This window comes from Archocentrus centrarchus, chromosome 4 (genome assembly GCF_007364275.1).
Source record: "Archocentrus centrarchus isolate MPI-CPG fArcCen1 chromosome 4, fArcCen1, whole genome shotgun sequence".
NCBI lineage: Eukaryota > Metazoa > Chordata > Actinopteri > Cichliformes > Cichlidae > Archocentrus > Archocentrus centrarchus.
This window is the reverse complement of record NC_044349.1, coordinates 4,410,253-4,424,832: the sequence shown is the minus strand read 5'-3', so window position 1 is coordinate 4,424,832 and position 14,580 is coordinate 4,410,253. Positions and strand designations below refer to the sequence as shown.

Below are 14,580 nucleotides of genomic sequence, written 5' to 3'. Positions count from 1 at the left end.
ACCTATTCATATGAATGGGCAAGTGTGTCCAAACTTTTGACTGGTACTGTACACATTGGACTTATCAGAGGCAAAAAGCCTTGTCAGCTGACTGACAAAATTCAGCCAAATATTCAAGTATTTGGCTCTCTGATTTATCATTTAAGTTTATTTAAAAATTCAAAGGTAAATATGACATCTTTGGGCTTTTTGACTATTGATTGTGCATAAAAAAATCAGTCTGAGCACGATTTGATTCTAAGAACTTGTGTTGGGCATTTTTTAACATTCTGTAAATCAAACAATCAATAAGTGAGCTACCAGTCGAACAAGGATTAATCAGTAATATTCACAGGTATTCTTAAAACTATTTAATAGGTCACCACTAATGGGCTTGTAATGAAAAAATATGTGTGAGAACTTGGCTTGACTTTGAGCTGATCACATTCCAACGAGGCAGTAAAAAAGAATAGGAGAGCTGTATTAGTGCTGCTGAGTGTAGGAGTCAAGGGCTAGGTAGCATATCAACAGCACTCCTGTCAAGAGACAATCCTCCCCACTCTCTTCTTGCTCATACTGTCTGCCTGTCTGTCTGCTCGGCTCCCACACTCACTCACGGCTCAGGAACATCACCGCCCGTTCACCAGCCTCGGCTGGCACTCCGCCAAACATCACGGGGCTGCTCTCAGTGAGCACGCTCCCGCTCCTCTCAGGGGAGCTGCTAGAAGCACACACATACACACATAGCAGCAAAAAACAAACAAACAAAAAAACACCTTTATGCTCCCGAGCAGGGGTATACAACCCCCCCAGATTTGGTCCTCCCTTTGATGTGACCCTGAGAACGTTTGATCGCATGCCTATTTAGCTGCGGTGCCACCGCCACCTCCTCTTTCTCCCCTGCTGTCCCCCACACACCAACACGACCTGCAGCACAGCACCATTCAAAGACAAATGGCACAACAGAGCTCTTCTGTCGAGCGACAGTCGTGATCCCAGCTTTGCATACATCAGACTCCTCAAGAACTATAGTGTGCTGCCAAAAAAGAGCGCAGTGCCTCAGTCACGATGCAGAAAATAGGCCCTCCTCATGCTATCAAACCTTAACTCTTTTTAGTGACTGAGAAAAATGTGTCTGCCTGTGTAACAAAAACAGTTTGTCATCATGTAATTGGTCTGATGTGTAGCCTTGTTCATTTATTCTATGACTATTTTGCAAGCTCTTGGACACCATTTGAGAAAACAGAAGCTACAGCACTGTCATTTGTTCAAATCAAAAGGATAATCTGTGCTTAATTGCACCTCAGAACAATCCCTGGTGCTCAGGTTTGAAGTAATTGTTCCCTGAGCCTCCCCTCCCTCAAACAGAATTAATTTAGAACATAGCTTAGCAACTGTAATCAGGCAAGATTTATCCACAGGATGAAGAGGATTGCCCAAGAATCCTAACACTAATGGCCTAGTTCTGCTGGAGGTCTCCTCCTGTTAAAATCAGCTTCTTCTTCTTCCCCACTGTCACCAAGTTCTTGCTCATAGACGATCGTCGTAAGGGTTTTCTCTCTAATACTGTGGTCTCCAGCTTCCAATATAAAGAGCTACAGTATGAGAAGGCTTGTTGTAAATGGTGAAAAATGGTAACATGTAGCATTATTGGCTCTGCCTTCTTTATTTCATCTGGGAAGGTGTGCTTTCCAGCAAAAGATAGTAAGATGTGCTGAAAAAAATGAGCTCTGTCTTGGAAAACCTGTACAAACTGTGCACCTGAATTTGCCGTACTAAGGATTAAACCTTCTCACATCACACAGAACCAAGAGTAAAAACCAGAGGCCTCATTATTTGGAACTTTCCATGTTTAATATGATGATCCAGTAACAGTAAATATTTGATAGAAAATAAGACTGATCTTATAGATTAGTCAACTGAAAATTTAAAAAATCTGCAAGAAAAGTATGTTAATCAACTCCTGGAGCTAAAATTAGCTTGGTCTGCTGAATGATATGCAAACAGCTGTTGTTTGGCTATAAATCAGATGCCTGATTATGACTGCCTCTGTCTAAAATCAAACAGTAATCTGTCACTATTATCCCTGTAAAAGGTGTCACACAAGAATGGAAGGCTTAACAGATGCAGCATGATATCGTTATTACTACTTAAAAACTTTACAGGCAGGAGGTTATGGGGAAAACATGTTTCATTATTTCCTCAAGAGGTATCTAAAAAAGTAAAGCTCTGCTATTATGATCAGCTTCACACAGCACACGCCAGCTCTGAGCCCTTTACTCCACTGAGAGCAGTGATTTTTTCCACTGAGTCAATAAGATCCATAACACCTTGTTTTGCTGCCATCTGGCCTGCCTCTGAGCAAATGAATGAGGGGCTAAGTAGCTTTCAACACCTTCCTCCACCCCACTTCAGCATCTAGCCAGCAGCAGGCAATTTAGCACCGTAATTGATTTAGTGGTTGGCCTAAAAGATGCTTTCACTTATTAGAGATTGGATTATAGCATTTGCTGTTTGCTCACTATTAGCCAATTTGTTGCTCCTATGTGATCTCTTGGTATTATTTTGCTAAAGAAAAACATTGCTCTCTACAGTTAACATATCCCATCACTGTTTGTTTGTGTGTTTTTTTCATATAACTGAGAACCACAGCATGTTTGGTTGCTGGTGAACATTGGGAGCTGGGCGAATCAAAATCAGCTGTCATCGTGAATCGAGCGCTTCACTTTAAATCAAATCGCTTTATCATTTTGTCTTCACAGCATCCTGTTTGCAGACATCGTGGGTTTCACCAGCTTGGCTTCTCAGTGTACTGCTCAGGAACTGGTCAAGCTGCTCAATGAACTCTTTGGGAAGTTTGATGAACTGGCTACAGTAAGTGCTCTCTCTTTTTCTTTTTGGCTGCTACCGCTCTATTCAAATTCAGACAATATGACAATAACAAAGTGTCACTGACATGCAAAAAAAAAAATCTATAATTAATTCATTGCATTGATCGTTAAAAAACAGAATAAGCCATTTTTTCCAGCAGTAAAAATAACGGTAATTTAATAAGTAGGAAGGACCACAGTTGCAAGTGACTTACTGATAATCATACAACTAGTTTACCGCTCTCAATAGAACACCCAACCACTGAAACTCTGTATATGGAAAAGAAACCCAAAAAACAAAGTAAATATTTACAGATTATGCATCTTTGAATATGCATAATATGTGTAATTTACTCATAGAGGTGCCTTTTTCTTATGCAACATGGTTATAAGAATTGCTCTAAGTAGAAATCAACTAAGCATTATGTTGCGTGAGAACAATTTGAAAGGCGCTAAAAACTGCTCCACAATGTGAGCGTACCCCAGTCCACACTGTCCCCACAGCACAGAGGCTAAACTTACATCAACCCTGTAGCTTCCAGGGATACAGGGAAATAGCCAAGCCAAAGTAACAGAGTATTACTGGGGCTAGTAGCTATAATTTATTAATGGACGTCAGCCTGGGAGCTAGTTGAAGCAGGCAACTTGAGCTGCACACACACACAACATGCCTCAGTCTCCAATTACAAAATACATCCTTCCAATTTTGGTGGCAGGATTTTCCATCTCTCCCTCTGACATGTAGACATGTAAGTACTGCTGTGCCCTGCATTGCTGCTGTTCATCAACATCCACCTGGAGGCTCTGGTGAGAAGGTGGGGGTATGTTTCACTAATCACTCCCTAATTTAATATATAGCAAAAAATGATGAACACGGAGCCTAGAAGCAAAACTCTAACTCTATTCTGCTGCTGTTATGGTTTAATCATTTTGATCACGACTTGTTCGCATTAACGCACAGCTGGTGACAGTGACGAGACCTAAAATGAACCAAAAATGGTGAGCTGAAAGGCATTAGTGATTATTCACTATTCACATTCACTTCTGATACTCATATTTTAACCCTTTAGAAATTCCTGTTGTCAACAATTTGCTCACAAACTCCTCCACAGCTGGGATGTGGAGGGCACTTGGCTGTTTGCGGTCTCCAGTGCAGAGAAGTCCAGTCTCTCATCAGCCTCAGCCAGTAAATTTTTGAAAGAAGAATTATAGGTGAACGACTGGATTGGCTTCTTTGCTCTGGCTCATTCAGTCTATACACACAGTACAGGGTGATGTTGTGATGTGTAGGTAATGCTGTTCTCTGATTGGCTTTTCAGTGAGATCCACGAGCGAACTCAAAGTAAGGAGAACAAAACATGAGGAAAAGGCCTGAAGGGCTTGTTCAGTCCATTACACCACTAAATGACACCATACAGCTCAGAGGGAGATTTGAGATGTTTTGAGATAATTGATGTTTTGTTGTTCAAGTATGTACTGAAAGTCAAGCTCTGACACAATCCCAGCCGATTGTATCACCCGAGTGCTCATACTTGCTTTTGTCTGCGCACGCTTGCTGTGCATCTGTAAGCTGCTTTGCAACCCCCAACCCCCAAAGTTTGTAGTGAAGCACCTCTTAACCAAAATGTTGTTAAAGCCGAGTCTACACTGAGTCCAGGTGAATTTTTTTTTTCAAATTATTGGAGATTGAAATTGAAACTGTGTAAATTACTTAAAACATATTAGTGGGAATTCTAAAAAATTCTTCTTACTCATCAGCTGACAAATACAGTACAGTGAAGCCTCACATGCAGGATGAACGATCCTGTAAATACCCTTTGAATATTAATGCACCATTATACATTTTACTTTATTGTCATAGAATCATCCAAAATTCAAACACTGTTTAGAGCATGAGCAAAAGTTCATTCTGCAGAGGTGGATTTGTCTCTTTAAAAATCAATAAAATGAAAAATCTGCATACAAATGTTATGCTTATGAGTCTGTTTGGCTTTAGTTACAGTGAGAAAAATATATGGGATGGTGAAACTTACAAAACAAAGTTGGTTTAAAAAGTGAAATTCTAACTTCTGTTTTGAAATGATGTCGCTGAGCCATCACACTCAACCTACAGTGAGGGAGGAAGGCTGGCTGCAGTGACTCCACACAGTTGGTGAGCTCCTGATTCAGCATGTTGTTCCGAAGAAGCCTCCAAGAAAACAAAATGTATTATTTAGTCCTGGAGCTCATTTATTATGCCAAGTCATATATTGATCTAAAAAGTGAAAGTAAAGCTGGAGAGGTTAACTGACATGTAGGAGGAGGAGGAGGAAGTCAAGAAAGAGAAGGAACAGGGAGGTCGAGAGAAGAATAGATGACAGGATCGATTTTTAGGCAGAGAGGAGATAAGGAGAGCTGAGGAGGTGGAGTGTGTGTGTGTGTGTGTGTGTGTGTGTGTGTGTGTTTGTGTGTGTGTGTGTGTGTGTGTGTGAGAAGAACTTCTGGGAACACTGAGAGGGTGTATAGTAGCATCCACTGTCTGTCAGTAAGCCTGTGGACAGTAGTGTTGTTCTCTGGCAAAGGCGATTATGTGAGTGATAGGTTATCTGCTGCCAGACCACTGTAATCATATTAATACTACATGAGCCACGCGCGCGCGCGCACACACACACACACACACACACACACACACACACACACACACACACACACACACACACACACACACACACAGCCATGTTTTTTACCACTTTAGAGGACACTGCATTCACTTGCAATGCATTCCTTTTCTGGACAGTTTAGCTAAAACTCCCCATAGTTAATATCTGCCTAACCCAAAGAATAACCCTAACCTTAAAACCAAGTCTTCACACTAAAATGAAAAGATTTACATTATGGCGACTTGCTTTTTGACCCCAGAGGAATGCCAGGTCCCCACAATGTGACAGAAAACTTATTCATGTCTTAAAAACATGCAACAATTAATTCAAGCGCAAAACACACAGTAGTTGCATTATCATCACCGCTTAATCAGTATCGCCTGACCTGTGTAAATTTGGCCACACAGTAACTGTCGTGTGTGGTGCTGGATGAATATCAAACCATTCATCTTTTGAGACTCAATCTACCGATGAATGCTGTAAGATGCAGCTGGTGGAGCCCAAATCAGAGCTAAAAAAAAGAGAGTGACTAATTGACTCACATTTATCCAGTAGACACAAACACCCCTCCAGGTAAATTTACCAGCATGTTAATCATATAACAAACACTCATGAATGTACTGAAGGCCTGCACTTTTCTACAACTTACTTGACAGATGTGCATGTGAGAATGAAAATGGCCATTGCAGTAGTTTTGGACATTAGCTGGTCTTTAATGTGCCAGTTTCCTATTACAATGCTCCTGTGATGTGGAATTGCACCAGTCTGTGACTAGAGCAGTAGTGTATTCATAGTGAGCATTTCATGTGCTGTCTCCTGCATGCTCTTTCAAAGCACCTTCCTTGCTTTCTTGGCAAGAAATATCCTGACCCGATTCTTCTTCAGAAATTAGCCCAAAGTTCACGTGTAAATGACTCCAGTTTTGCAGCTGACCACTGGCCCAAAAAAATCCCCTTAAAATGGCTTTAAAAATAACCCAATTTAGTAATATTTGATTAATTATAAGATTTAAAAAGCTTTCCTTCTGCCTAAATAGTGGTTGAAAATCAGTAAATGCAACTGTAAAATTTTAAAAAAGTAGTGAAGTAACAACTGAAGCTTACTCTAGCTTTCCCTTTTCATGTTTTACTACAAAAGATTTGCTGTTAAATTTTAAATGGCAACTTCAGATCCTTTATTTTTTTTTATAAATTCCATTTTTGTAACAGTTTATGTGCTGTTTCAAGGACCTTTACTACATGTAAAAATGTGAAAAAATATGTGAAATACTGCAGTGTGTTCTACATATCAAAGCAGGGGTTATTTTTTCATATGACATAATGTGTACTACAAAGGTGTTAGTAGAAGCAGTGGTCACTTTTATGAGTAAATGATAGTATGACACAGTTTTCAAGACAAACTCATCAAGTAAAATGTTCTTATTTTTTAGTTATTATTCAACGATTTCTAAAGATCAAATACAATCATGTGAAAAAGAAAGTTTTTCACAGGACGCTGTGTAGTCCAGTGAATGGCTAAGTACACCTTTACTGCTTCCACAGGGAGTTAAGAGGGTAAAATGCACTTGATTAATTGATCATCCGCAGGTGTGAGCACCTCTATCAAAGCAGAAGTTTTGGCAGTTTGGAGCATTCAGGTGTGTCAACATGTCACAACTGTACAAAAAACCCAAGAGCTCCACCTCAGACTTTGACGGCCTCAGTTATTGCAAAGTCGCATCTCAACAAACTACAAAACTTTGGAACAAACAAGTGGAGACATTTGGCCAAGCACAGCACCACATTTGGAGAAACTCAAACCCAGCAGATCAGCACAAATACCTCATACCAACTGTCAAGCAAGGCGGTGGAGGGGTGGTAATTTGGGATTTTGATTTGTTTTACAGCCACAGGATGTGGACACCTTGCAATCATTGGGTTGACCATGAACTCCTCTGTATACCAAGTATTCTAGAGTCAAATGCGAGGCCGTGTGTCTGACAGCTAAAGTCTGCACAGCAGCAAACCTACAACAGAATGATTGAAAAAAAAGAGAAAAGAATCAAAGTGCTGCAAAGTCAAAGTCCAGACCTCAACCTGACTGAAAAGCTGTGGTGGGACCTTTAAAGAGCTGAAGCAATGCTGTGAAGAAGCAGAGCTGCAAAGATTCTTCCACAACAATGTGGGAGACTTAAAGTCATACAGTAAATGATTATAGTTTCATTAAAGGCAGTTCTACAGGCTGCTGAATCACAGGGTGTACTTAGTTTTTTGGAGGACTGCATAGAATCCTGTAAAAATGTTCTTTATCACATGACTGTATACAGTCATGGTAAACATGCAGTGTTAACATTATGAATCTTGATCTTTTCTTTGAACTAACCAAGATGCATTGGTCGCTGCTCCTGCCTGTGATGTTTGCTGCTTTTTTAAACAGTACTGTTGTTAATGGTCAGTGCTGCTCTGGCCCTTGTGTCACTGCAGCAATACAAAAGGCCCCTTTATATGTATCAGAGATACAAAGACACTGTGGCTTTGAGAAAACAGTAATATGAGAACACACTGTACCATTAGAACTCTGTCCAAGATGTCACAGTCACACCCAACCATCACTTTGCCACATGCTTGACCTCTTCCATGAAGCCAAGAGTCAGTTTACTCCTGCTTTCTACATGCAGACACGCACACAAGTCACATGACCAGCAGGATTATCCCTCATGAGCTCATTCTGCATCTCAGCAATCAGTTGTGGCTTAACGTGGAGAGAGACCAAGGGTGAGAAAAAGCAAGATATTAGTTGATATATGGCTTGCTATCAGCGCTCCAGCACTCAGCAAGCTATCATATAGAAACCTTGTGATGGGGATATATTGGGTGCATGCGTGTGAGCGTGTGTGCGTAGCTGCAGCTGCATCCTAATTGAGATTTATATCCCGTCGTGTTAGCGAGGGAGAAATTCACTTTCAAACCAGCTCTTTCACAGCTGCTGAGCTTGTCTGGCTGCTGTATGCTACACAACACATTAGTTCCCTGCGGGCTCGACTTAAACTTAACCACAACAGACACATGCCTAACACCAAACTTCACCTAACCACAGTGAAGACAGCATCAAGCCAAACAGGGAACACTGATTTTGCCCTCAAATCAGGTGGCTTTAGTCTCAAACGTGTCTCCCAAAGCAAGCACAGACACCTTTTCTCTTGAGACATGGCTTGCTGTCAGCAGAAAATTTCTGTTCACACACATGTGCGCACATGCACACACACACACACGCACACTTCTCTCTGTTCCGAGTGCTGGGATAATCATCCACGTTCTGAATTCTCATATCCTCCCACGCCAGAATCTTTCTGCTCCCGTGAGCAGAAAACCAGAGCACCCCATCTTCTCTCTTCTCATCTCTGCCTCTTACCCCGCAGTTGTCATGAATCTTCTGTATATATGAATGTGTGTGTTTGTGTGTGTGCATATGTGTTTGTCACTCAGAGGCTGCCTGCAGGCTAAGCTTTGTAGGGTCTACCATTACAATTTTCTGATGACTCTGTGTGATACAGTGCCAAAAGGAAACCCTGTGTATGCTGCTAAATCTTGTGTGGTACAGTATGTTTGCATGTTACCATGCAGCTGTTTTTTTGCAGGTATGCGTCCGGGTGATGATTTGCGTGTCTGCAAAGGTGTCTGTGTGCACTAGCAATTGTGTGTGTGGCATCATTGCTGAGTTTGTGCACAATGTGCACTGTGACAAATAGCGGATCTGTCTGGAAATGTGGGGGCGGGATTCTACTTCAAGAGCATGTCGGAGCAATTAGAGTTGGCCTGAACTACAAATACACAAATAGTTGCACAAGCACACACATCTGATTAAAATGAGTCAAAATGCAGCTGCAGCTTCCATGCAGTTTCTGCAGAAGAAAGGGTTTAAAATAGCATAGGCCTTGTCATAATTAGCAATTTGCGGGGCATTCAACTTTATAAAATCTGTGATCCAGATGGAAATAAAAGGTAGTCACACCAGCACATGCCAAAGAAGAACTAGATCATGCTGTCTAAGCTGGATTATTTCATTGCCTATAAAAGAGAAAGTAGTGATAACTATGCTAGTCATCATCACTTTGGCCCACACTCTCTGTAGTGGGTAGTTTTATGAACTCAGATTTTGAACACTCAAATAAGATCAGGCCAAGTGTCAATATTTTACAAGCCCAAGGACTCTCCAGGCCTTAGCTGATCCCCCCCACCAAGCTTATCCCCTGGGGATTTTTATTATGCATTACACAAATGCTGCAACCCTTAAGTTAGCCTACAGCTAATGTTAACTGTTTTACACATAAAATACACATAAAAACTATGAAGAAGGAAAAATAGGATTAGAAAATAAGTTAAATCAAAAGAAATTCTACTTTCAGCTACTCCGTTATTCACAAGGGGTCAGCGCAGCGGGTAGCTCTGCATCTTTGATTAGGCAGATTTCTCTAATCTCACTGACACATTTGGTGGACTACAACTGGTTGTTAAAGATGCTAACCTTTTTGTTTCTCATCGTGTCTGTAGGAGAACCACTGCAGGCGTATAAAGATACTGGGGGACTGTTACTACTGTGTGTCAGGGCTGACCCAACCCAAGGCAGACCATGCCCACTGCTGTGTTGAGATGGGGCTCGATATGATTGACACGATCGCGTAAGTCACAAACTGACATGCAGACAAAAATGTCTTTCTATTGATGGATCTGGGGAAGTACCAGACGTCCACAGTTTCCCTACAATATATGGGCATCTGAATGCAAGTTGTTCTAAGAAGTGAACAATTTTATCCTTTTAATTTGCTTTCAGTGTAATGCTTCTATGACAACAGTTTCTAGGTAATCAGGAAAAAGCTCCTTCTAGTTCTGTTTCATTCATTTGGCATCTAAAAACACTCAGTTGCACAAACCTGTAGTCTACATCCCTCTCTCTTTAAGCATGTTGACACCACATACACAGAGCACCTTTACCTCACTTTCTTGTGTGAACCCTTGCCTGTCATGTTCTTTACCCCACCGCTCTGTCTGAGCGGATGGATGCCACAGTGGTAGTCCTTTATCTCAAAGGACAGGTGCTGCCACACACACCCAGCCCTCAGTATGTGTGTGAGTGTAAGATGTCCCTTCTTCAACCTTATGGGAAAGCCACATTTTCTTTTCTGCTATCCTGTAAACACACACACACACACACACACACACACACACACACACACACACACACACACACACACACACACACACACACACACACACACACACACACTTTGTCAACCATTGGCCATTCTCAATTTCCTTTCATGGCTGTGTCCATGACTCTGTCTCACATCTGAAGTGGGTGACCTCCCGCTGGTGACCAGGTGGTTTACCAGAGAGAAGAGGCTCTGGAAAAGTTCTGCTTTATCTTCATTGTCCCACAGTACAGCTGAGTGAAGGCGGTCCACACATGTACACACACGTGAACATAAACTCATACAGCACACACTCATAGTGCTTAGGTAAGATGTGAAATGAGGGTGCATTTCAGAGTAGTTTGTGCTTTGGGGAAGCATGGGGTCACAGATGAGCCTTTTTACATCAAAGATTTTGTATTGGAAAAAAACAAAACAAACCTGAATCAGGTTTTCCACATGATTCAGAACTTTAAGATTCAAGATTCACTTCATTATCATTATACAGCACAAGGCAGTACAACAACATCCACAAAAATAACAATAAAAAGAGATTTTGTGCTGAAATGTGATTGTACCAGAGTAGATGCTTCCATTTGGAAGATGGCAGGAAGGTACACAGGCTGTGGCAGGGGTAGGTATTGGCCTTTATTATCCTTTGGGCTCTACTCTAACATCTAACCTCACCTTATGGATATTACTGATGCTTGGTATGCTTGGATGTATGGGATGTGTTGGAACAGTTAGTGACATTTCCTTCTTGGAAACAGCTATTGGTTCTTTTGTAAACATTAATAAGAACTTGGCATGAAAACTTATCTTCCTTAACTTTCCTTAGAGTGGAGATATGTGAGGATTATGACAGATTCTCTGTGATATTGATTTTCACTGGTGTAAATCAGAGACTGTACATAAAAGATGGACATAGTCAAAGTGACATCACACGGTCCTGTACCAATGCGTGATGTCACTTTTTAGTATCACTGCTCTGACATGATGTCAAACAAACAAACAAACAAACAACCAAACAAGCAAGCAAGCAAGCAAAAAAACAAACAAACAAAAACACTTATTGTACAGTTGTTAGGGAAACTATCCATGGAGATCAGGCTATAATCATGTTTGTTTTCTTTTTTTGTTTGTTTTCTTTTGTTTTGTTTTTCACAGCACTTCAGCTTTGGCCATTTTAACATGCACTATATTGCCAAAAGTATTTGCTCGTCTGCCTTCACACACATGAACTTGAGTAACATCCCATTCTTAATCCATAGGGTTTACTATGATGTCGGCCCACCCTTTGCAGCTATAACTCTTCTGGGAAATATAACCATGGGATTTCCACAGGTTTAGGAGTGTTTATGGGAATTTTTGTCCACCCTTCCAGAAGCACATTTATGAGGTCAGACACTGATGTTGGAGAGAAGGCCTGGCTCACAGACTCTGCTCTAATTCATCCCAAAGGTGTTCTGTCACGTTGAGGTCAGGACTGCAGGCCAGTCAAGTTGCTCCACACCAAATTCACTCATCCATGTCTTTATGGAGCTGCTTTGTGCACTGGCGTGCAATCATGTTGGAACAGAAAGGGGCCATCCCCAAACTGTTCCCACAAAGTTGGGAGCAAGAAACTGTCCAAAATGTCTTGGTATGCTGAAGTATTAAGAGTTCCTTTCAGTGGAATTAAGGGGCAGAGCCCAACTCCTGAAAAACACCCCAACACCATAATCCCCCCTCCACCAAACTTTACACTTGGCACAATGTAGTCAGACAAGTATCGTTCTCCTGGCAACCACTAAACCCAGACTCATCCATCAGATTGCCAGAGGGAGAAGCGTGATTGGTCACTCCAGAGAACATGTCTCCATGTCTCATGAATCCAGTGGTGGCGTGCTTTACACCACTGCATCCGACACTCTGCATTGTGCTTGGAGATGTAAGGCTTGAATGCAGCTGCTCGGCCACAGAAACCCATTCATGAAGCTCTCTACACACTGTTCTTAAGCTAATCTGAAGGCCACGAGAAGTTTGGAAGTCTGCATGCCTTGGTACCTGATTTTATACACCTGTGGCCATGGAAGTGATTGGAACATCTGAATGACTTGGATGAGTGAATACTTTTGACAATATAGTGTAGGAGTCTCTGAGGATTTACTTTTGGAGAAGGCCTCACACTTGGCCACTAGAGAAACTGTAGTTTTTGGCTCCTCCATGTCAGCCCTGGATGTTGGCCCTTTTAATGTATACAGGGCTGTGTATCTGTTCCTTCTAATATCAGCAATCCTGCTGCAAGACTGCTGATTTTCTCTTATTCTCACACTGTAACCTCACCAATGATGGAGTGGAACTTGTATAAATTACACAAATGAAATTGAATCGAATTGTAATAAACACTCAAACATGTTTCAGTGAAAACCATATTTCCAAGCTCATGGTGGTGTTGGAGGAAGACTAACAAGTAGTAGGAATAAGCCTCTGGTGGCCAAGAATGTATGAACTGAAGTTCATTGTGGTCCAAAAGTTGTTCAGAATTTGTAGGCTGGAAAAAATTGTTGGGCATGTTTTTCTTATGATCATTGTTATCACTACAGCCACAAGAAAAAAGAAAAAAAAAAGAAAAATACTTTAAACATTGAATTTTCTTGGTTTGTCTTTAAGCAGTTATACATCAGTTTCTTTCCTGCCTGCAGGTCGGTGGTGGAGGCCACGGAGGTGGACCTGAACATGCGCGTGGGCCTGCACACAGGACGGGTGCTGTGTGGTGTGCTGGGCCTGAGGAAATGGCAGTATGATGTCTGGTCAAACGATGTCACACTGGCAAATGTGATGGAAGCTGGAGGGCTGCCTGGGTCAGTACTCACTGCTACATCCACTGTAAACTAGACTGAAACACAGCTCACACACTCATGCAAAGACACAGATGCCAGCGACAGTATTATAACACAGCCTTATGACAGACTTTCTGTATCTCTACGTACACAACTATAGGACTTCTAAAATGTTTATTATACATAACAGGGGCATTTATATGTATAGTTACAATCAAATCAAATACAAAAGACAACAAGGAATTTAGCCACATGTCAGTTAATGAAGTATTTTTCAAAAATTATAAAATTGTAGAATCACATCTGATCATCCATCCATTTTCCATCCATTAATTTGATTGACAAAGATTGAAAAACTGTACAAAGTAGTATGTTTGAGCATGAGCAGGTATTTGTAATTATTATTTGAAAAGAGAGTTGACATTTTTACAGTCATGTTAAAAATAAAGTTTTCATAGGGCTTTATTCAGTCCTATAGAAAACTAAATATATATATGACTCAGTAGCTTGTAGAACCACCTTAAGCAGCAATAAGTTGAAGTAATAGTTTTCTGTATGACTTTATCAGTTTGTCACAGAAGAAGGAAGAAAGAATTTTGGGCCTCTCTTCTTTACGACGTTGTTTTAGTTCGTTGAGGTTTGTGGGCATTCGTTTATGCACAGCTCTCTTAAGGTCCCACCAAATCAGTTCAATCAGGTTGAAGTCAGGACTTAGACTGGGCTATCACAACACCTAGATTCTTTTTTTTTTTCAGCCATTCTGTTGCAGATTTGCTGCTGTGCTTGGGATCATTGTCCTGTTGCATGACTCAATTTCAGCCAAGCTTTAGCTGTCAGACAGATGACCTCACATTTGACTTTAGAATACTTTGATATACAGAGGAGTTCATGGTAGATTCAATGACTGCAAGGTATCCAGGCACTGTGTCAGCCAGCAACCACTGTGCTTGACATGAGGTATTTGTGCTGATATGCTGTGCTTGGTTTTCTTTAAACGTGGTGCTGTGCATCATGGCTAAACATCTCCACTTTGGTCTCATCTGTCCAAAGGTCATTGTTCCAGAAGTCTTGATTTCTTTAGCTACTGTACAACTTTGCAAAGC

At 41.2% G+C, this 14,580-nt stretch overlaps 1 protein-coding gene across 1 annotated transcript in view; it reads left to right on the top strand.

Annotated features, from left to right (window-relative positions):
* The window catches only part of adcy1a (adenylate cyclase 1a), a 53,641-nt gene that overhangs the window by 12,046 nt on the left and 27,015 nt on the right, over window positions 1–14,580 (top strand). Inside the window, 3 exon segments of the mRNA XM_030727801.1 lie at window positions 2,742–2,853; window positions 10,018–10,145; window positions 13,340–13,498. Of these exon segments, the coding sequence (XP_030583661.1) occupies window positions 2,742–2,853; window positions 10,018–10,145; window positions 13,340–13,498 (399 nt within the window).